This window comes from Vitis vinifera, chromosome 14 (genome assembly GCF_030704535.1).
Source record: "Vitis vinifera cultivar Pinot Noir 40024 chromosome 14, ASM3070453v1".
Taxonomy (NCBI): Eukaryota; Viridiplantae; Streptophyta; class Magnoliopsida; order Vitales; family Vitaceae; genus Vitis; species Vitis vinifera.
Genome location: NC_081818.1, coordinates 1,454,420 through 1,479,287, shown reverse-complemented (window position 1 = coordinate 1,479,287; position 24,868 = coordinate 1,454,420). Strand labels below are relative to the sequence as shown.

General features: G+C 32.1%; 1 protein-coding gene and 1 non-coding gene across 2 annotated transcripts; one reads left to right on the top strand and one right to left on the bottom strand.

Annotated features, from left to right (window-relative positions):
* The first annotated feature begins 2,446 nt into the window (after positions 1-2,446).
* On the top strand, positions 2,447-2,564 carry MIR164D (microRNA MIR164d). Its single transcript, NR_127752.1, has one exon. It is a non-coding gene; the product is annotated as a microRNA MIR164d (primary transcript).
* A 1,530-nt stretch (positions 2,565-4,094) lies between these two features.
* LOC100256208 (fumarate hydratase 1, mitochondrial) lies at positions 4,095-16,420 on the bottom strand. Its single transcript, XM_059742671.1, has 18 exons — positions 16,325-16,420; positions 14,790-14,953; positions 13,268-13,385; positions 11,038-11,187; positions 9,890-10,000; positions 9,599-9,682; positions 8,718-8,816; positions 8,533-8,583; positions 8,402-8,454; positions 7,362-7,443; positions 7,173-7,267; positions 7,025-7,091; positions 6,856-6,906; positions 6,534-6,629; positions 5,297-5,395; positions 5,157-5,186; positions 4,955-5,020; positions 4,095-4,635 (listed from the first exon to the last, which is right to left on the bottom strand). The coding sequence occupies exons 2-18, from the start codon at positions 14,939-14,941 to the stop codon at positions 4,549-4,551; spliced, it is 1,491 nt and encodes a 496-aa protein (XP_059598654.1). The 5' UTR covers positions 14,942-14,953; positions 16,325-16,420; the 3' UTR covers positions 4,095-4,548.
* Between the last annotated feature and the right edge of the window lie 8,448 nt (positions 16,421-24,868).

Here is a 24,868-nt window from a genome sequence, read left to right as displayed (position 1 = left end):
ACCTCAAATTTGATCTATATCATGTGGATAAGATTTGAAGGTCTATAAATAGCGTGTTTTGTTAAACATGAATTCTTTACATAAATTCATCGGAGCATGTAATGCGAGTCTTATTCAAAGGAGCTCTGATTATTTTTTATAAATTTTTGAAAAATAATGCAAGTTGGGATATTATCCTATAATTGTGTATCTTGTAAAAGATAAGGAATGCATGCAACAAGATAAAGTGGCAAATAGTTCGAGCCTCTTAAAGAGTCGATAAGATGAATGATAATAGTTGAAGCATTTAACCTCAAATTTGATCTATATCATGTGGATAAGATTTGAAGGTCTATAAATAGTGTGTTTTGTTAAACATGAATTCTTTACATAAATTCATTGGAGCATGTAATGTGAGTCTTATTCAAAGGAGCTCTGATTATTTTTTATAAATTTTTGAAAAATAATGCAAGTTGGGATATTATCCTATAATTGCGTATCTTGTATGCCCTTCTTTGGGTGCAATTCATAGTCTGAAAAGATAACTCTCGAGGATGTCTAATCCTTACACAAACATTAAAAATTTAGTACTGATTAGGTTGAACCCTACGCGCCATTAATTACAACCATCATCTACATCCTTGAAATCAATTATATATAATTGAGTTCAGCTTCTATCATCAATCATAATCATAATTGTTTGTACAATAAAAACAAGTCAATACAAACATCATTGTATAAAGACTAAAGAGTAACATGTCCCATATGACAAAATATAACACAAAAAATTATCTCGTGGAAATAGTAAAGGTATGTTTTTTTCTCTGGGAAATACAAGAAAAAAAAATTAAAATTAATAAATTATTTTTATATATTTATTTAAATTGATTTTATTTATTTTCTTTTATTATATATAAATTAAATAATTTACTAATATATAAATTTTTAATTAATTTTAATTATGTTTTATTTTTTTATTGTTTTTACTTTTTAGTAATGAAATTAAATATAAAAAAAAAATATTTTCTATAGCATTTTTGCTTTTTTCAGTAATTGTGGGAAGCTAAGTGGGGGTAGGGGTGAATGTGGGCAGCATTAATTCACATTTTACAAGGCATGAGCGGTCAGAAGCAGATATCAAAAAAACCCACCACAAACCATGGGGGGTATTAGAAAAAACAAAAGGAAAAATAACATGAAAAGCAAACCCCTCTCCTCTCTCCTCCTCTCTCTCTCTAGTCTCTCCCAGTAGAAGCATGAAGGAAACAGAGGCATCAGATCCACCTTGGAACTCTCCCACCTCTCTCCCTCTCCAAACCCAAAAAAAACACAAACACAGACCTTCATCTGTGGGGGGAGTTAAAGAGAAAGAGATAAGAGATGAGGTGGGGGTTAATGAAAAGGTTGCGTCCAACACGCAACCCCAACGTGCAAATCTTACACTGTGCTGTGCTGTTCTGGGGTGGTCTGGGTCTGGGTCTGGGTCTGTTGTGGGTTCTTTTCGTCTGATGCTTCTGCTGTTCTGCTGTCTTTCTTCTGCACCATTATATCCATTTTACCAATCTATGCTCAGCCCATCCACCACCTCCACCATCCAATCCCTACACCTCTCTTTCACTCCCATCATTCCATCAGTCTCTTTGGTCAAAGGTCTTCTCCGTTTTCGTCACTGCTCCATCACTACTTTTATCAATATGCAACCATCCATGCCATTCAATATCATACCTAATTTTCACTACTATCATTCAAATTTATATGTTAGGTTTAAAATTAACGGCTCACAATTTGTTTGCTTCTCTAAATCATGGATTGAATTGACTGATGAAGGACCTATTTCAAAAAAATTAATAGATTTTTTTTTTTTTTTTTTTTTTTTTTTTGGGATTTTCGTATTTTGGAAATGGAAACGGTTGATGAAACCGGTAAGAATAAGATTTACTGGGGCACGTCAAATTGAGAGTCAAATCCAACATGGGTTGCTATTACGTCTTCCAAATGTCAAACTCACCTCCCTCCCGAAGCGCGTGGGAGGCACTCCCCAAACTAAGACCTCCAAGTAACCATTGAGTTTTGTTGGCGCGTGTATCCACGCGCTTGAATTCAGATCTTGTAAAAAAAAATTTACTTTTTTTTTTTTTTGTTTTTCCAAAAATACCCAGGGTTGGATTTGAAGAATTTGCATGGCCACACGCACACAACAGCAGCAATCACTTGGGAGTTGGGAACATATACTTGATTGCTTCTACAAATGGGTCTTTAAAAGAATGCCCACTTCAAGACTCCATCGCTTTAACTCACTCTCCAATCTTCTCCACTAAATATTGTGTTTGTGTGTATAAATACTACACATGGGCTTTCTCTTCGTCTTCATTCATTCATATAAGAGTGCTTAGCAAACACCTAAGTTCATGACATTGGGGGTGTGAAGAAGAAGAAGAAGAATTACATGATATATGTGATGGGTGTGAAGCTCTTGATGGAGAAGCAGGGCACGTGCAGTTCACAAATTCTAATCTGCTCTGCACGTGCAGTTCACAAATTCTAATCTGCTCTGCACGTGCTCCCCTTCTCCAACATGGGTTCCTCATCCTCTTCCTTTGTGGCGGAGCTCTCACTGAGAAACAAAGATTTTGAGGTTTATGGAATGGTGGGTTTTCTCCTTTTCCCCTCTATTGGCTATTTTTAGTTCATTTCTCGAATGGGTTGATGGTCAAAATGTGGAATTTGAAGTATTTGAGGAAAATGATTAAGGTTTTTCAATGAGACAACGTGGAATTTGTGGTTGCAAAATATATTTTGATATTTTTCTCCAACACTTTTGAATTGCGTGACAAAAATCATAAAATAATGTATGGTCTTGAATTTTATTGAACAAACAATTTTGTAATCAGCAAAACTGAGAGTCAAGAGGGAATCATGATGACCCCAGCTTACCATGTAACCCACATGAAACTGTCTGTTAGTGGGATCCATGAAACCCATCAACCAGAAATGTATCCACCCATAAACCCATCAACTATAAATCTAATCCACCACAAACCCATCAATTCTCTCCATGGATGATTCTACTTTATTTAGTGGCATCCACCAAAACCCCATTAATTCTCTATAGATGAGATCACTAAATCTTCCAATTTTTATGATTGGTTTAGTTTCAAACATGGAGAAACAGGAATTGAAGGAAGTGGGCAGGCAGAGTTTGACCAACAAATGAAAGGAGGAAGGCTCAGAAAGTGTAGTGAAACAGTGTGGCATAGCACCATGTGGTGGGGTTTTTCAGGGTAGGCGGCCTAAGGCTAGTGTAGAGATATGGGAGCATTTTGCCTTAGAAAGTGGGGGACTTTGCAGGGCCCAGGGGGTTTGGGTTTTTTTTGCTTTTCCCCTCTTGTAGGGCAGTTGAGAGAGAGAGAGAGAGAGAGAGAGAGAGAGAGAGAGAGTTGGAATTTGAAATGGAGGAACCTTAAAATGCAAGCAATGGCGTAACACATTATGTACAGATTCAGAGACAGACAGAGGCAGAGGAGGGGGGGTGGGGGTGGGGGTGGGGAGAGAGAGGAATATGTCGTTTGTGGGGAAGGACTAAGGGGAGGGAGGAGCTTGGACACGCAATGCACCAATCTCGAGGGTTCATAAACTGTTAATTTTGAGAATGATTGTATCACTTGTGACGTTGTGGTGGTACCGTGGTGGTGCAATTTTTATCCATTTTATTTTAATAAGAAAAAAGCTACCATCACCTACCATCTCAAATTTACAATTCACAGTTTTGGCCTGCTTTAAATTGTAATTGAAACAGATTTTATTTTTTAAAATAAAAACTAATTTTTTAACTTAAAATATAATTTAGTCTGTAAGAAAGAATATAAACTATACAATCTGATTACGAAATTTCATCTACTCAAATTCAATAGCATATATTGAAATTTTCAATACCTTCTAGAGTTTGCTTATTATTATTAAATTAAAAAATAATTATTTTATAAAATTAAGATCATTTATATATCAAATTTAATGAAATTTACCGACAACTTCTGTGACATGTATTTGAACGCTGAATATGCAGAAACTTGATTTGCATGGGTCAAAGTACCACAGAGGAAATTTACTGTTGAGTCTTGAGCAATACTTGCAGAGTCTCAATGTCATTTTCTCTTCTGCAGATCTTTTAATACTATGGTCTTGATTGCTACCATTCAATTTTCATGTCTTCCACAATACAACAATTTATCCTACCAAGGCAAAAAAAATACAAAAAATACAAAAAAATTTAGACAAACAAAGAAAAACAATTCTCAAAAAATCAATCTTTCATTTTAATTTACCACAACATGATTTCCTATGGTTTGGTGCTCTTCCTATTACCAAAACTGTAAGGGATGGACTGTTGTTATTGATCCAGGGAACTGCTCACTGGTGAAGAAAATACTCAACTCAAACAAAATCTTTTATCCTAATTATCCGAGGCTGAAGATAATATAGCCTTATTAGCTTTTCAATTTCCACCACCATCATGCAAATAATCTTGGGATTTCAAAGAAGAGTTCATAAGAGTGTTACCACTCTTCTGTTTCAATCAGATGGGCCGATCATCTTCTCGGGTACAACAAGTTTTTCAAACTCCTCGCTTGTGAGCACCCCTAGGTTTAATGCTGCATGCTGCAGAATAAGAAAATTTAGGTTATGTTTGGTTCCTATGAAGATTAAATAACATGAAATATACAAATTTCTAAGTCATTTTAGTTATATTTAATTTTCTTTCTTATTTCCCATAGTAAAACCAAGAAAATCATTTTCCTAAGCATTTTTTTTTCTTTGCTTAGTATTTCATGGAACCAAACATAGCATTAGAGACCAGGGATTTACAGTGTACACAGCCAAATCTGCAATGCATCAAACTATTGTGAAATGAGTTAATAATTTTCCTAACACAATGCACGAGGGTTCAGTTATTGCATAGGAAGGAAAATAAGACCACCTTAAGAGTGGTTCCCTCCTTGTGAGCTTTCTTGGCAACCGCTGCAGCATTATCATAGCCGATTTTCTGGTTCATGAAGTAAAAAGTCGATCAAAATCCATTGCCACATCCAACACAAGTAGGCAGAGAAGGAAAATTTAAAAATAAAATGGACTGAATCTTAAGATGATTAAACAAATGATGGCGGAGGAAAAACACTCACAGGGTTTAAAGATGTAACAAGCATCAGTGACTGCAAGACCAAGAAAACCACCCAAAAATGGGAAATATATCACTCACTTTGAACTTCCACATGATATTCAAGTCTAAGATACCATTCTGATTGAGAGTTTTCAAACTTGCCTCGTGTAGTAATTTTGAGATCCTTTCTTGATTGGCTTGGATTCCCCTTATGCAGTTCTTTTCAAAGGAGGCAGATGCATCCCCTAACAACCGCAGAGACTGAAAAGAGTTGAATCCTTAGTGTTTAAGCAGTTCAGAATGGGTAGAGAGAAAAAAATGTTAAATCTACATAAAGAAATAATGGAATATCATAGGCCCATCAATTTGGAAATTTCAAGCATAGGATACACCCAAATGTGGGTGAGAAAAGAACTGAAGAATTATCACTTCATCCATCATATGGATCCCAAAATATGGTGGACAGTGAAGCATGGTTCTCCAAAAAAAATATAAACTATCTATTTGATTCAAATTGTTTACATGGAGCATTTACAAAGCAGAGATCTGAATAGCATGTATTTGGGCCAAAATTTTCCAGATTATGTGTTGTCATCACCAGTTCCTCTCTGGTTCAAGTAATAGGCTATCCATCAGCACAATAGTTGCTGCATGTAAGAAGGTTTCATGAAATGCATTTTGTTTAGGAAACTTAAAGTGACAAAGGAAAATGGAAATTGGAAATACATGCAGTGTATCACTGACGAAAAGGTTGTTCTTGTTGAGTAACCAACTTTCCTAATAGCTAAAGTCATGCAGGTGAAGCAAACAATAGGCAAATAAATCACAAACCACCTCCTTTGTGCTTGCACATGGGTGCACTAAATTAAGGAAATGAATAAACAGTGAGATTTGAACTAATGACCTCCCATTAAACAAGGTAATATTTGGACCCACAATATATATCATGCTCTCTAACAGTTCTCTTCTGAAATAATACACCAGAGGACAAATTTGCCACAGCTCCTTTTGTTTCATGGAAGCCATTTGGGAATAGTAAGTCATCATCAGTCAAATCCTTCTCAGACAAGCCATTTTTAAGCCTGCTTGATGGCATCTAATACTTGTTCCATCAAAAAACTTCCTCCAACTCTTTCATCTACCCATAATCTTTGACAATGTTCCTCAAGGTTGGGTCGAAGTTGTTTCAACTACTCAGTTGAGGGTAACTAGAAGTCCACAAATAACACCATTGTTATTATTAGAAACAAATGGGTATTTGTCATTTTCTATCAAAGGAAAAGAAGTCCATTCCAAAAGAAAAGAAGCCAATGCAGAAAAATATCCAATAGAACTAAATGGAGCTTCTTTAAAGTTACAAAGTACAAAACATTAATAACAAGTAGCAACTAAAACATACACGTAAGAGGCCGCTAGCAATCAGCGGCTTGTATACATTGAGCTCAAAATGACCATTTGATCCACCCACTGTAATGGCCACATGGTTTCCCATAACCTGCAAAGAACTCCTTGTTTGACCAAGTATTAGTATGACAATTCCATAATGATGCTTACACCAACTAGAAAGTACTTGTTATACAACAAAACAAAAGTATCCATCAATTACTAACAAAAACTTCACAATGAAAAAAATAAATAAACCCATCTTCCTCATGAACAAATTTCAACTAACTTGAACAATTAAAGAATAAAACAAAAAAATATATGTGGCTGAAAGTTACCTGAGCACAGACCATAGTCAGAGCCTCACACTGTGTTGGATTGACCTTTCCCTCGAATAGAAGCTATACATGAAAATTAACTCCCAGAATATTAAATATAAAAAGCCTTTCTTTGTCAACAGGAAATTAGAAATGAACAAAAAAGAATGGTTTTAGGTAAAGAACTCACAGGCATGATACTGCTGCCTGGTTCATTATCAGGAAGTGTAAGTTCACCAAGGCCACAGCGTGGGCCGCTACGTAACAAAAGCATTATGAACCTCCTGAATTTATACAAACACAAAAGAAACAGTAGTGAATAAAACTATCACACTTACCTTCCTAAAAGTCTTATATCATTTCCAATCTTCATAAGAGAAGCACAAATTGTATTCAGGGCCCCACTAGTCTCAACAAAAGCATCATGTGCAGCCTAGCCAAAAAATTTGAGCAAGAAGCACAAAATTTTGTTAGTAAAACACAAGACAAAAAGATGATAAAGTATTAGTCCAATGTTTGAAGGTTACCAGAGCTTCAAACTTGTTCTCAGATGTTATGAAAGGCAGATTAGTCTCCTCAGCTACCGTAGCAGCAATTTTTACATCAAATCTGTTCGCCGAAATTTAATAAGTGAAACTATATATGATCAGTCCAATGCTAGTTAAATGAGTTTTGTGTAGATACTGAAGTTAAACCAGTAATGATAGATAGAAATGCATAAGACTTTCCCTACTAGCAAAAAAGGAATCATCTTTATAATTATCAATACCAGTTCCCAACATCCATGTCCATGATAAAATAAGAAAAGGAGATCCAAAGGTATAAGAAGCACTGTCTATGTGAGAAGGCTCTATTGACAGGGAGTTTATCGACCAAAAAGCATGAACTTAACATGGTTCTACACTCCTACAAATGCTAGAATGTAGAAGAAGCCCAATAGGATGGTCACTCAGCCTCTCTGTTGCAGTGTCCTACCTTATCATCCAATCTTCATTACAGTTGTCCGAACTTTCAAGCAATTTTTTGTGTGCAAGCACATGGTACAAACTCAATATATACCACATCAGCAATAGCAGTAAAATATAAACAAATGAAGTTTAATATTCACTGAAGAAACTTTATTCAGAATGTACCCAATATGTAATCCCATCTTATCAATTTACACATTCAGGCAATAAAAGGTTATGAACATGCAATCACCTCCATTTATCCAATCCCCCAAATTGAGAAACACCCCTTTCATTTTATTTCAAACCTACTTTATTAGTCAGTGATGTATGCTTTATACCTCTCACTACCCATTGGTGGAACCAATGTTTAGCCACACAGTCCATCAATTAAGTTAGTGCGATGGAAAAAGTAGCTGAATGGAAAGGCCTAATGCAGCATCAAATGACAAATATAACTTTGAAGTGCTACCCACTAAACAGAATTGAAACCCAAGGAACATGAACAAAAGAATATTTCCATATGAAGAACAAATATACAAAATAAGGATTAAGAAAAATCCACGATGGCATATAAATCTGAATGGAGAACAACAAATGTCCAATCTTGGAGAACATACCCTTTCTTAGTGTTCAATCCTGTGCCTACAGCCATTCCACCTTGAGCAAGATACTCTTAAGGACAACTTCAATCAGGAAAAATTATAAAGATGGGTGAAAAATACAGGAATTAAAATTTTGAGTAGCTGACCTGATACATGCGAGGTAGTGTACACATGACTCTATCGATTCCATACTTTACCTGCACCCAAAGAACAACTTTGAGGTCCCTATGAACCTGATATCAGACTTGTCTATATAGCATCATCATTATAAATTTTTTAGGTAATAAACAACAAAACATTAAGGTTGTAACTAATGGGAAAAAGAACTCACTTGAGTTGAATAGCCACTAAACTCTTGCCCAAGGGTTAAAGGTGTGGCATCTTGGGTGTGGGTCCGTCCAATCTTAATAATGTCTTTGAATTCAAGGGACTGGCATAACAAAGATAAATACAGGAATGCATAAATCAGTAAGGTATTCACAAGACAACAGAAGTAAAACAGTGTTGAACACATTGCCATTATTTGATGAAATAAAGATTCTCAATGAACCAAGAGAGAGAAAAATGAACCATCCACTGATTACATGAGCAGAAGTTCATCTTCAACTCATTTACGTAATTTCTTAACTTCTCATACTTCGAGACAACATAATGAATAGTTGAATACTAGTTCAGTCGAAAAGTGCTTCACAACAAGCTGCATAGCTTATATTTACAAGAACACACTCATATGGAATTCCCTCCTAAAAGTTTATGGCCATATAAAAGAAAGTACCTGTTTCTACATAATATACGCAAACATAGACATAAAACGAAAGCAAAACTTATGAGTTTTAACTGAGAAATGTTTTTGAATTTTAAGTGGAAACTACAAGAATGTAAGCATCTATATTCAGCTGAGACAATCTTGAATCATAACCAAAGTTGATATTGATAAACAGTGAGCTCAACCAAATTCAAGAAAACCTCAAAACTTCAACTAATTTGGGGACCAATGCAGTACTGCTTTAACATGTAGCTCTATCTAGGATGATATGCTCTGTCATTTCTTTCTTTGATAGGTAAAAGCAATATATTAACAGACCACCAAAATTGAAACTACTTGATCTCCTATATCACAAAAACCAACAGCTATCACTACAACAATTTTATCATTGAAGCATTTTCTTTTTTCTTTGTTTTTTTTCTTTTTAAGGAAGGAATTAATCCAACCTTGGAATGAAGTGAAGTATGCAATTGCTTTAATTTTGGTATAAATCTTGAATTTATTTCAACTCCTGCTGCAATGTGCATGACCTGAAGAAAGCAGCAACCAAACAATTCATTAGAATCAACACCCACTAGTTGTACTAGAAAGAAAAAATGGTTAGACAATTCTGGCATCCCAAATAAACTAAAAGATACTATATCTTTAAAAGGTACAGTAGTTGAATTTACTAGTATTAGAAAGACCCACTCACATTTCTGAAGTTCTAAAATTCCCATAGGACACCAAGCACTTACTGTCGGAAATGTGTCATTTGATGATTGTGATCTGTTGACATGATCATTTGGGTGCACGAACTTTTCACCCCGTTTGTGGCCAAGAATCTCAGCTGCTCTATTTGCAATTACCTGGAAAGAACTAGTCAATAAACATGGTATATGTGTGCATGTGTGTGTGTAAAGAAAGAAACAAGATAATTAACAACAGAAAACAATTAGATGACTATAAGCTCTACTTCTTAACATATTTAGGCATGGGAAATCAGATTGACAGTGTCCTTGTCCTGGCCATACTCCAATTGCTTGAAAGAATAATGCATGTAACTGTATGACAGCTACTCACACAGCTGGGATTTGGATGAAGAGGAATGCTAAGATTTCATGGATAGAGATCTATTTAAGGGATTGGATAAGCCTTTTCATGTTTCTTAGGGAATCTGTTACCAAAGGGTTTGTGAGCATTCCTTTTAGTTTGATCTTTCTGGATCTGGAGAGGCAACTGCTTTTCCTCTCAAGGAAGTAGGTAAATTCCAGGTCCTCAGCTTCTTTCTTTTTAGATGGGCTGTATTCAGGGTTGGGATTTAGCCATAATGTTGTAGACGATATTCATCCGCCTATACATCCGACTTCCCTTTTTTAATAAATTTGTCTCCATTTTGTATCAATAACACACACACACATCATATATATACATATATATATTGAAGCACTATGTAGGAAGTTAATGCAAAAGAAGGGAACTATTTTTCAGCAGTTGCTTGACCCTATCATTTCAGATCCTCAGTAGCAAAACAACATTGAACATTTTAACCCTTTGCAGGGATTTTCACTCTTAAACTGAGATTATCACCAAAAATAGCATGACCTTTTTTTTTGTTTCTCTACAAAATCCATACATGTATCAGGCTGCTGCTACCATACCCACCTTTTATAAGTGGTACATCACATTATCCTATCTATTTATTCATCATATATTCCTATAATTTTAAAGAATTTAAGAACCTACAAGTGGAAAGGCATGAAGTCACGTCTCTCCCACCACGGGGCTAAAAAAAATAAATAAAAAAAAGTGAGGCTAAAAAGCTAGAGACTTTACCAATGACCCCATATGCTACCTGTACCATTCCACCATAATTATGGACTGAAGTATAAATAAATGTGCTAACCTCATTGGCATTCATGTTACTTTGAGTCCCACTGCCTGTCTGCCATATGACAAGAGGAAAATGGTCATTCAACTTCCCCTCAGCCACTTCTTGGGCTGCCTGCATTATTGCTTTCCCTATAGATGGATCCAGCCCATACTCCATGTTCACCTGTAATAGAAATCATTTTTAAGTAAATTCGACATCAGGCAGAAGTTAGGTGCATGAGAAAGATGAACATTTTATAGTGTTAATATAAACTGGTAAATTAAGGTTTCACCTCTCAATGAAAGATATGGAGAGCAAAAGTGAAAAGAAAAAAGAACAAAGAAATCAAAGGATCTAAATGCATTTCATCTCATATCAGCTTATATGATGACCTAAGGATAGGCACACTGTGTATCATATTCCACGTTCTACCAAGGTCAGCCTAAAAAAACCCCCAAAATTTAGACAAAAGAAATATGATATATGAGATGGGTAGACCAATTAGCTCCTCTGTGAAAGGAATTGATATTGAGTTGACTGTGGATCTCCTTTGTGACATTCTAGAGATCCACTGTATGGGACTTTGTCTTTTCAAGTCCAAGGGATGTCCCTCTGTTGATGATTTTGATGTTGGTAGGGTTGTCCAAAGGCTTTGTGATTTACCCATGGACATCATCACCTCTAGGCCTCATACCCATGCACTGAGTATCACCAGTAGAGTGTTCCACCATATGATCAGTTATATTTTTATACCCAAGGGCAGGCACAAAGATGAGGTATCTTACAAGGAGGCCTTTTTTATGAACTCCATTCTGACAGGTTGGAAAATGAACTAGGGATTTATTATCTTCTAGCACATGAAGAAGTGCTGTGCAAGCAATTCAAAGATGCTCCTTATGGTAGATTGCTTACTAAGATTTGAAGGCCTTTGGTATGGACCTTAAGTGGTAAAAGGACATTTGGACGCCTACCATCTACAACACTTACAATGCCAAATCATTGGACCGCATGCACTTTGAAAAACTAGATGATGGTTCTTGGGTACAAAAAGGAGGTGGTCAGGGCACATTCATGAGGATAGAACCAAGGAGGAGGCTAAGATCCTTGGGATGGAGGCTTGAGGTGTTCAGGAGGGTATTGGAGATGCAGAAATGATACAAGGTATGAAGACTGAGACTTTCCTCACTGCTCAACATGAGGAAGCCTTTCCCATATCCCAACTTCCCAAGGAGACATTTTTTACAGCTCAAACCCATACTGGGGTGCCACATTCCAAGTTTCCTGAGTACCTTGAGACATTTGCTCCACCTGCTTCTGATCACCAGCATTGGGATGGATTGTATGCAAAGATTGGATGGATCCCTTGGCACTCAACTTGAGAAGCTATCGAAGATGAGTGACCACCATTTCTCATCTTTAGGTCTTCATATTGACCACTTTCAGGATGACATATCCATTCGGTTCAAGAGACAGCCTGAAGTTCAAGGAAGTTTGATCACTTCCAGGGCCAATTTGATCAGTTCTAGGCTGCCTGGAGGACATGCAGGCTGAGCACCAGGAGATGATGGCCTATCTACACACCTATTTTCCATCACCTCAGCCTTGAGCCACATCTTTCCTCCTTTGTTTTGATGTTGCCAAAGGAGGAGATATATGTAGGCATCTAGGCATATAGGACATCTTTCTCTTATTGAATTATGCTCAATTTGTCTATTATCTATTTTCGATTAACTTTGATTATTTACTATGCATATATTAATTCCCTAGATAGCCTAGTTGTGTCATTATCAAAAAAGGAGGAGATTGTTAGCCCAAGGTTTCCCCTAATCAAGTTTTGATGATAACAAAACAAGGTTAATGGTTCATCCAGTTTATTATTTCAGGTTTTCAAGAAATTAAGACAAAATCAAGTACCAATCAATGGACGATCTCAGTTTGATGAAGACTTAGGAACCATGGTTAAGATCTCATCAAACTGAGATTGTCCATTGATTGGTACTTGATTGTGTTTTAATTTCTTGAAAACTTGAAATAGTGAACTTGATGAACCATTAGTACCATTAACCTCATTTTGTTACCATTAAAACTCAATTAGAGGAAACCATGGGCTAATAATAAATAAATGGCATAAGGCTGTTAGATTAGTTTTAAAAGGAATCAATTCCCACAAAGCCAATCAACATAATAAAGACAACAATTAAAAAGAAAAAAAAATTAAAGAAACTGAAATATCTACTATCAAGTAATGAATTTATATGTCAACCTTTGCAGCACATTTTTTAAGGATCCCAAAAGCCCGAATAATCGGCTCAGGCATTCGCTCACTCTCGCCACCAATTTCAAAGTTCTGCAATGATCTTTGAGTCTGAGCACCCCACAACCTAAAAAATGTCAATTACAGGAAAATTCAATCAATATCACAAAATTTAACATCAGTTATTTAATCAGTTTTAAAATGCAATTTTACCTAAAAATCCTGTTCAAAATCTTGGGACTCTTAGAATTTCTAGAAGCATGAAAGATTAAATTGTAGGGGATTGTAGGCTTATCAACCCTCCACTTAAGAATGTCCCTTTTACTCAGTGTAACATGCACGAAACCTTGTTATGTAATAAATCATACAGATTCAAGTATTCCACTGAGAGGGAAATAACCTTTCCGTGCATTTTCCAAGTTATTTTACCTAGGTCCATTTCTGACACTAGTCCAATGGTGGTGGAGACTAATCCCCCTTTAAACAGATCCTTATACCTTTCTGGTTTCAGAACATGTAGCTGCAACACCCAAGCTCCACTTCTAAGATTAATAGATGGTGGCACATGTCGGTTATTGTGGGATGGGAAGGGGATAGGTTTGAAGTTAATACTAGGAAGGTGAATTGATGAGGTATAATTAACTCGAAAAAGACTCCTAAAGATTGAAAAAAATAAATCATTTTGTTGCATCAAGTTGGACCAAAAAAGCACAAGCAGCTAAGGATAGAAAAATACCATAGAGAAAGGCCTCATATTTGGCATAAAATCTTCCATTAATTCATGTGTATACAATCTACAAAATAAGAGCAAGACCAGTCCATCCGGAGCCATGGATGAGTTTCACTGGTAAAACTTTGGGCCAAGTTCCTTGCCATGTGGTTACTAGCATAGCTCAAAATTTCAAATTGTTTTTTCTAAATACGTTGGAGCAATCTAGAATTTCAATTTTGACTAAAGCATGTACCCATTTTCTAAATTAGGGTGCAGGCTATACAGACCCCTAAAAGATGGTCGAGTGCATATGTCACAAGAAATGCCATGATATAAGATCAAAGCAAAAAATTATGACAAATATATGGGAGTCCTCTCTTGATGTGCTTACCCTTGATAATAATGTTTTCTTTTCATTTATAAATGGATTAGAAATTCAAAATATATCACATCAACATTCTATAAACAGATAAATATGCCTCTTCCTGTGTTGTAAAAGGAATATAATTTAGTTTGCTTAATGAAAACAGTACAGGACAAGATTACTTACAGCAGATTGAACCTGAAATAACCTATTCACCTTGCCAACCTTATACTTACCTGGCCAAAAATCTATTCATGCACAATATGAAGGCACACCTAGCACTGACATTAAAACCAGCTAACCTTTGGATGAGCTGTTCTTACCAACTCAAAATAGCTTTACATAATTTACATACAAAAGACTCCCAAAATGATCAAATGAAAGCTACTTAAATCTTCCAAATTTTTCAAAAGAATGATGGATATAAGAGAGAATAGGAAATGGAAAATACAAACTTGTCATCAGGAACGAGCACCGTTCCTAATGTATCTTTCTCCTCCCTGAACGAGGTTGAAAATGCCCTTAAACAATCATAACGCAGCATTTCCATGAATTGAGGCATCAATGATCTGTATGAGCCACAACGGTATGCTCTCAACATCGCCATATTTGATTGATCCTACAAAAGCAAAATAATTATAGGTTATACTTACAGAAATAGCTTATGGTTGCTGAAATCATCCATTTTTGTCGCATAGATATCAAGCATAACAAGTGTTGCATCACCATGGGAGAGAAACTTACAGTGACTATATCATTCTAAGCAATTCACTATATATAAGAAAATTAGAATAGGAAAACCTTCATATTAACAAAACTAATTACACATGGGCTCTCTTTGAATCTCTAAAACAAGTAAAGAAAAACAAAAGATGGAAGAAACATCAATTAGGGTGTCTGGTTGGATTGAAAAAAGGAAAAACAAAAATAAAAAATTACAATGAGAATTAGAAAAAAATTTAAACATTTTCATACACTCGAGAGGAAAGCTATTTTCCCTACCGAAAAATCCTTAGGATATGTTTGGTTCCTTGAAAATTTGAGGGAAAATGTGAAGGAAAGAAAATAAAGAGGAAAAGTGAAAGGAAAAAAAAAGTAAAGGAAAATAAAAAATAAATTTTAAGTCAATAAATCATTTTTATATACTACTTCAAACTCATTTCCTCGTTTTAACTTTTCCCTATAAAGTTTAAATAATTTGAAAATATATAAATTTTTAATTAATTTTAATTATGTTTGATTTTCTTTAATATTTTTCATAGCACGTCCAAGTGTGAGAAAATTGTTTTCCTTAACATATATATTTTTTTCACTGATGCTTTTCAGGAGCCAAACATAACCTAAATTAGACGAGAGAAAATCAAGCATAATGCAACCAAGCGGAACCAAGATTGTTCATGCAAAGCCTGATCGCTTGAGCATATCAAAAGGAAAATGAGGAAGATGTTATAAATAGAACTGATTCAACAATGATCCGTTTGATAGCCAAGAAAACGAAGGGGAAAAAAAGAGAGAAAACAAACCAAAATCAAAATCTTAAAATTCTTTTATAATATGGAAACCGAGAGAACAAAGACAGGAATCTCCACTCAACCGCCTCCAACCACCGAGGATTGCCCCGGTTAAGCATGTATTAAAAATTTAAGACGCTTAAGATTCTCTGTTTGATTGCCGAGAAAGCAATATAAACAAAATCAACTCATAAAATTCCTCATCCTTTTGAACCCCGATAAAAACAAAAGCATACACCTCCGCCTCTCTGCCCCTAACCACGGAAAATTTAGCTCAATTGAGCATCGTTTTTCCACTTCTAGAGACCGCAACAACATCGCATAAGTTTCAACATTTCATTTTCGTTTCATTATCCTCCGTTTACATAGCAACCAAACAGAGTGTAACTGAATGAACGGATAAAGAAGAGATCATCAACTCCTAAGTATGACACTCTCGTTAGTGAGCGTACAGAAGCTAACCTGATCGGAGATCTCACCGGATCAGTGGAAATCGCCCGCCGAGCAACGGCGAGCTCGGTGGATAGTAGCACACTGGTTTGGTCTTGGTCCTACCTTGGACGAAACGGTTTGGGTTTTTTGTAGCGAAGGTAGAAATCCTCTATAATTCTTACATGATATAAACTAGTTCTTCTCAATCACAGCCGTTCATTTCAAGAAATCTAGAGTTACGGAGTTCCGCAAAGCAGGAGATTACAATCTTTTTAATTCTTTTTTCTTTTTCTTTTGCATATTTTTTTCCCAATAAAAATTAAAATTAAATCCAAAACTAATATTACCTTTAATTACATAATATAATTAATGACAATTTGGAATTAGAAATTTTTTAGATGTATTTATTTTTTGACTTAAATTTGGTTAACTTAATTCGAAATAAAACTTAAAACTAAATCGTACTCAATAGTATTAAAAATTAAGTTGTTTTTTTTTTTCTAATATTTTATTTTTATTAAATATCAATAAATTAAAAATAATAATATATTAATTTTCATATTAAAATAATAAAATATTTTATTTTTTTATTTAATAAAAAAATTAAGAAATAAGTAATAAATTAACTAAAAATAAAAAAAAAACAAGTAATATAAAATCCCAAAGTAAATAGGTGTTTGTTTTTTAATTTAACTAAAGAAAAATCAATATATTATTTTTTATTTAGACAAAACATAATATTTTGATTTTTGTATTCAACAAAAAATTTATAATTAATAAATCATAAAAAAAAATTATAAAAATAAATAAATTAAAATTTAAAAGCAAATTACTTTCAACAAAAAGTTTTTTTTTTTAAAATACATTCTAAATAACTTTTAATAAGAAGCAAAAAAAAAGTTAAAAAAAAAATAAAAATTGAAAGTAAGTTACTTTTAACAAGAAGTAAAAAGAACAAACATGTCTTATTATTATTTAAAAAAATTATATTTTTAAAACTATTTTTCTAAAGGGAAAATCATATAATCATATATCAATTATGAAAAATATGAGATTTATTTTGATGTAATATTTTATTTTGATGTAAAATGGGAAAAAATATTGTCTATTCTGCACTCCAATAGCGCTTTCAAATTTGTTCCACAATTACGCTCAAAAGTAAATGACAAAGTATACATCAATTTAATACCATCAGTTAACAAGTGCATGTGTCATTTATTTTTATTATTTTTCTCACATCAATATATCTCTCTTATCACTTGTCGCGTTTCCACTTTTTTCTTTTTTTCTTTTTTTCTTTTTTTTCCTCTCCACTATTATAGTTTTTATTATTATTTTTCTTTTTTTTCCTTTATATTCTTTTTAACACGCTCATGCATTTTCTCATAAAATTTCTATAATTTTTTTTACTCTCTAATTTCTCCATATTTATTGATTTTAATTATTTTTTTACATATTAAACTTAAAATGATAATATATAATAAATAGTTAATATAACAAATTAAATAAAAAATATATATATAATGGACAAAAATAAAAATATTATCCCACAAATAATATATTCTATGATTTTAAATATTAATTATAATAATACATTTTATAAATTAAGGTTTAAATTTAAAATTTTCATTTTATTATTTAGAAGTTTATGATATAAGATTTTTTATATTAATACTAAACAAAAGATTTATTTATTTTGTAAATTCTATCACATGTAAAAGTAAAAAAATTATTGTAATACTATTTTATTATTTACATTATTTTTCTTTTAATTTTCATTTTAAATTTATCATATCAAAATCATAATAAGTAATTGTGTTTTTACCATTTTTCTTATGATTTTAAATTGATTGTGGATCTAACTTTTTTTTTTGTTAAAATCTTTAATTTTTAATTAAAATAAAATATATTTTTCATAAAAAATTGTATTTAACCTTTTATATTAATTTCATAAAAAAAATAGGTAAATTAATGTTTAGGATAACCAGAAACACTATTATACTTATCATGGTGTATATATTCCTTTGGGACCCTCAATAAGAAATTAGAGGTCTTTGTCCACCCCAAAAAAAACTTTGAGATCCTAGGTATATCCATTATTAGAGGAACCAAGACCCCTATTTTCATTTTCATGGTTCATATATTTTTTTTGGGATCCTTGAAAAAGAATTAGAAGTTATTCCCCACCCTAAAACGGACATTGGAAACCAAGGTACATTCTAAAGACAATTTGGTACATCATTTATAAAATTTGATACATATTTTATAAAGTTTGGCACATCCTTAAAACAATTTAGTACATCCAATCCATGAACTACCACAACCTCTATATTATTACCCATGGTTCGCTTATTTCTTTAGGGATCTTTAGGAAGTAATTAAAGGTCGTTCCCTACTCCGAAACGAAATTTGAAACCTTAGGTACATCCTTAAGGAAATTTGGTGCATCGTTAAGAAATTTTGATACATCCAATCATTGGCCTATCAAGACCCCTACCTATCTTCCCATGGTCCATATTATCATTTGAGAACCATTAGGTAGTAATTGAAGGTCATTCCCCACATCAGAACGAACTTTGCCACTCTTGGTATATCCTTTACAAAATTTGGGACATCCTTAAAAATATTTGGTATATACTTGTGCTATTGAAACCTCTATCTTATTACCCATGATCCGTTTATTCCTTTAGGGATCTTTGGGAAGTGATTGGAGATCGTTCCTTACTCCAAAATGGACTTTGGAACCTTAGGTACATCATTGAGAAAATTTGATACATCCAATCCTTGAACTAACAGAACACTTATCTCCATTTTCATAGTCAATTTTTTCATTTAGAGGCCCTCGATAAGTTATTGAAGGTCGTTCCCCACCTCATAACGGACTTTCGCAACATTGGTACATCCTTTATAAAATTTGGTACATTATTTACAAAATTTGGTACATCCTTCACAAAATTTGGTACATTATGAAAGATGTACCAAATTTTGTGAAGGATGTACCAAGGGTTCTAAAGTGCATTTTGAGGAGGGGATTGACCCACAATCACTTTCTTATGGGTTCCAAAATGAAATCATGTACCATCTATATTCAAATGGGGGACCCGGAAACGATAGGATTGGATGTACCAAATTTAATGAAAGATGTACCTAGCGTTCCAAAGTGCGTTCCGAGGTGGGGATCGACCCCCAATCACTTCCTTATGGGTTTCAAAATGAAATCATGGACCATCCATGTTCAGATGGGGGTATTGGAAACAATAGGATCAGATGTACCAAATTTAATAAAGAATGTACCAAATTTTGTGAATGATATACCAATGGTTCAAAAGTGTGTTCCGAGGTGGGGATCGACCCCCAATCACTTCCTTATGAGTTCCAAAATGAAATTATAGACCATCCATATTCAGATGGGGGACCCAGAAGCAATAGGATAGGATGTACCAAATTTAATGAAGGATGTACTAAGGGTTCCAAAGTGCATTCCGAGGTGGGGATCGACCCCAATCACTTCCTTATGGATTCCAAAATGAAATCATGGATCATCCATGTTCAAATGGGAGTCCTGAAAGCAATAGGATCGGATGTACCAAATTTAATAAAGGATGTACCAAATTTGGTAAATGATGTGCCAAAATTTGTAAATGATGTACCAAAATTTGTAAATGATGTACTAATATTACCAAATTTAATATAAAAAATCATATATTATAAATTTCTAAATAATAAAATAGAATTTTTAAATTTAAACCTTAATTTATAAAATGAATTATTATAATTAATATTTAAAATCATAGAATATATTATTTGTGGGATAATATTTTCATTTTTGTCCATTATATATTTTGTTTTTATTTAATTTGTTATATTAACTATTTATTATATATATCATCATTTTAAGTTTAATATGTCAAAAAAATAATTAACATCAATAAATATGGAGAAATTAGAGAGTAAAAAAAAATTAAAATTAAAGAAGTTTTATGAGAAAATGTATGAGCATATTAAAAAGAATATAAAGGAAAAAAAATTATAATAAAAACTATAATAGGTGACAATGGATTATGGTGGCAAGAGAGAAAAAAAAAATGGAAACGTGATAAGTGGTAAGGGAGATATATTAATGTGAGAAAAATAATAAAAATAAATGACACATGTACTTATTAACATGTGGTATTAAATTAACGTGTACTTTGTCATTTACTTTTGAGGGTAATCATACAACAAATTTGAAATCAATAATTTTTTTCCATTTTACACCAAAAATAAATAGAAAAGAAGTAAAGTTTTAAAATTTCATATTTTTTTTATGATTGGGGTATGGTTAGATGATTTTTTATTTTCTATATTTAAAAAATATATATATTTGTTTTCCTTACCTTTTTAAAGTTGACCACTTGCAATAATAAGTTGACCAGTTTGGTAAACATTCACAAAGTCTAGCCTCCTTATGTTGACCATGCCCATCACCACCACTCCATAATTTTTTATTTTAATAATTTATATTTAAAATAATATATTTTTGTAATGACAAGCTTATTAAATGAGTAATGTTAAGAACTTATGGGACATTTGTTGTCAGAAATATTAAGAGTCTTAAATCTGACTTAAATTTAAATAAAATTGAATATTATTGAGTATTTAGTTTGTTTGTTTGTTGGTTATTATTGATATTTAAATAAAGTTAAATATCGAGTTTATTTTTATTTTAATAATAAAATTCAAATACGAAGATAAGACTAACAATCAAATTTAAAAATAAATAAATTAAATTAACTCTTATATGGGTTAATATACCAACTAATTTATTTAATCCGAATAAATTAATAGATTTGAGAGAAAATTAGCAATTTAGATTCAAATAAATTGAATTGATTATTAGAAACAAGCCTCTTGATGAAAGAGTTTATTGAACTCAAAACTGTCCTATTTAAAACGGAGACCACGTGACTCAATAAATCAAGCCCCAATAAACAAATTCGCTTTTGGAAATAAAGAATGGTTGCTGACTTAACTATAAATATTATTAATTTGTTTTTTTATTAATCATTAAAAAATTTAAATATCAAGTTATTTATTTTTATTAATATCGAGGTGTTAAATTATTTTTTTGATATTGAAAATTAATTATTACATTTATTTTTATCTAAAATGATAATATTTGAAAACTAATAATTGGTAAATATATATATATAATTTGTCCTGTTTTTTAATATTTTTAAAATGGCCAAATAAAAAATAATCTCACAAATGCATCCATTACCTTTATAGAATTAGAAATAATTATTATTATACTATTTTTTTTATCACTTTTGACTCAATATTTTAAAATCTAATAAATCGTTGACTCGGAATCAAAAAAATTTTGTTTCAATTTAATCGAATTTTTATGTGAATATAATATAATAATTATATATTTAGAAAAAAAAAACCAATAATAATAAAATAAAAAAGAGAGAGAGACAGAGAGAGAGGAAGAGACAAGTTTCTTTCTAGGCGGGCCACGTGCACGCCAAAGGCCACTTTTCAGCGATGGGGGACGTGAGTCCACGCGCTAAGGAACCGAGCGTGGGCAACACGAGGCATCTGTGATGGAGGTTGAAGTGGAACTCAGCTATGTGGGCCCCACTTAGTCGTCTCATCTCGTGAGTCACACTCGATAAATTCACGGGATAGACAAAAAAGCATAACCATTTTTTCCAATATTATATTATTGCCGCTACCAAATACTTTGATTTTTTTTTCGTTTTCAGTGGGTCGCCCACCAATCATTCTCTAACTTTTACTCACATTCCAATAATAATAATAATTTTAATTTTTATGTAATTTAAATTATTAAAAATATCATAATCATATTTATTTTCAATAAAAACATTTTTTAATACAATTTTAAATAAATAAATAAACCAAAAATATAATTATGGTGTCGACCAACCCTCGATGACCCACCAAGAATATTTGGGTTTTGAAAGGATGAAGAAGAAGAAAAGAGGTTGATATAGACTTTAGTTTAGTCCATTCAAAATAGTCTCAACGTAGGAAAGCACATGGTACCACCTTAATGGGCAACACCACATGTTTTAACATTGTACCTAATGTCCACACATATTCCCCTTTGACCTTTGTCACATGGACACGCTTGAGGACGTTTATGTGTATATATTAGTTGGAGCATTGGCGTGTAGAATTCCCCAAAGTTAACTAACTTTTTGTTCTTAAATTACGTAAGTAATGAGATACATGACAACGACGGATGTTTTGGAGTCCTACCTTTCAGCAAATTTTTTTACTTCATCGTGCCAAATGGTTCGTAGCTGGCAAAGATTGAGTTGCATGTAGCCTAATTGTGATCTAACTTTGAACATCAGTCAAGTCAAATCTAAAAATAAAATATTTGTTTAATCTAAAAATAAAATATTTGTTTTGAAACTGTTATCGATTATTATGTTTTGTTTTATAGAAAAACATATATATTTTCTAACTCAAAAAATTGTTTTGGCTTTTTAAATGTATTACGTGTATTTTTTTATGAAAGAGTGTTTGGTATGTGGGAATGAGAAGTGAGAATAGATATATCATTCATTCTTTTCCTTCATGTTTAGATAAATTCTATTAAGATAGGAATGAAATAAATAATGATTTCGTCATAAATCAAATTTTACTTATAAATTGGATTTCAATTCATTGCAAATAGTTGATATCATGATTATTCATTCCGTAAGAAAATATAAAATAATCTAAAATTACTATTTTATGATTTCATTTATAAAATCTCGATGCCTCTTCATCTCGTGATAAAATTATTTTTTTAGTCTTATTATTTAGTAACAAAAATAAACTCTCAAAATTTATTTCTTTTTAAATATAAATATAAAAATTATTTTAAACTATGTATAAAAGTATTATTATCAATTTATTTATTTTTCATTATCTTCCAACATTAAAATGAAAAAAAATAATAATTCAAATCTTGAATTCATAAGTTTATCAAAACACTAAAAATTGAATCACCAAATTCATTTTTATTTACCAACAAATTAGAATGAACCAAAATGTTTATTTCATTTCAAATTCTCGTGTAGCAAACACTCAGAGTGTTTTTTTATATATAAGAGGACAGTGATGAAATCGTCTGTATTTGTGTTTTAAAATAAAATTTTGTTTCTTAAAACAATTGATATTTGATTTTTTAAATAATTTTAGGCTGTATTTAGTTTTTGGAAAGTTTGAAAAAAAAAAGAAAATAATAAAAATATATATAAGGAAAAAAAATTAAAATTAATAAATTATTTTTATATATTACTTCACATTTTGTCAAGAATTTAACTCTTCTAAATTAAATCATTTTAAAATATATGATATTTAACTTTTTTTTCCGTATTTTTTATAATAAAATCAAATATAAAAAAACAATTATTTTATCATTTTTTTTTTATTTTCTCATCATTTTCGGGAACAAACATAACATTAGGAAATTTAACATTATCTTAATTATAAAACATTTTAATGGGGGCTTTTTAATACCATTTTTCAACTAATATTATTAAATTCTAAAATTTTAAAATAGAGAATTAATTTTATTTACATAAATATTTTTTATTTTAACATAGAAAATAATGCACTCCTAAATTTTTTAAAAATAAAAATTGTGGCAATATTCCTTAAAGGATTTGTCAAAACCATTAATATATTAATTATTTTTTAATATTTCTTATTTAGCCGCCACGTGGCGGCGAAAAGGATATACTCGCCGCCGGACAAGACTGAGGATCTCGCTGCGCCACAATATCGCGCGAGAAATCCGTAGGCGAGATAGCGAGGTGGGAAAGCGACAGTGTTAATAAATGGACGTCAACAAAGAATATTCATTAGATTTGATTTCTGGTTTCGAATCCGCCACACCGCACACGCCTTTTTCCACCATCTCACGCAATGATAACCAACTGAGTACTTATCACTCGTCATCTATTAGGATTTTCACCCCTATATCCACACACACCGCAGTATTGTGTGGTCCTCCAGTGAGATTGATCCAAGTTAGTCAAAAAGATTTGTTGGGCGATGTCTCTTGAAATAGCTCTCAAAAAACGGTTTTTTTAAAACTAAAATTTAAAATTACGGATATATTTCCTATATTTTGATTTTAAAAATAGAAACCTTAAAATTATTTTTCTAAAATTTGGGATTTGAGGTAATAAATTAATTGTTTAACAAGTTTTTAAAAATAATTAGGACCCGTTTGGCTATGTTATTTGAAACTTGTTTTTAAAAATTGTTTTTAAGTTAAAGGATAAAAAATTATTTTTTTAAATAATTTTTAGAAAACATTATCAAATGGGTTTATATTTTTCTTTTATTTTTAAAAACTAGTGAAAAACTCTTATTTATTTTATAAACTTCTTTATTTGTTTCACTTTATTTTTAAAAATTATTTTTAAAAAAACAACGATCAAACAATATTAAAAACTTTAAAAAATAATTTTTTATTTTAAAAATTCTTAAAAACAGCTTTTTATTTATTTTTAAATAGAAAACCGTTTTTAAATTACATGGTCAAACATGCTTTTTATATTTTTAATATAAGTTTTATATTT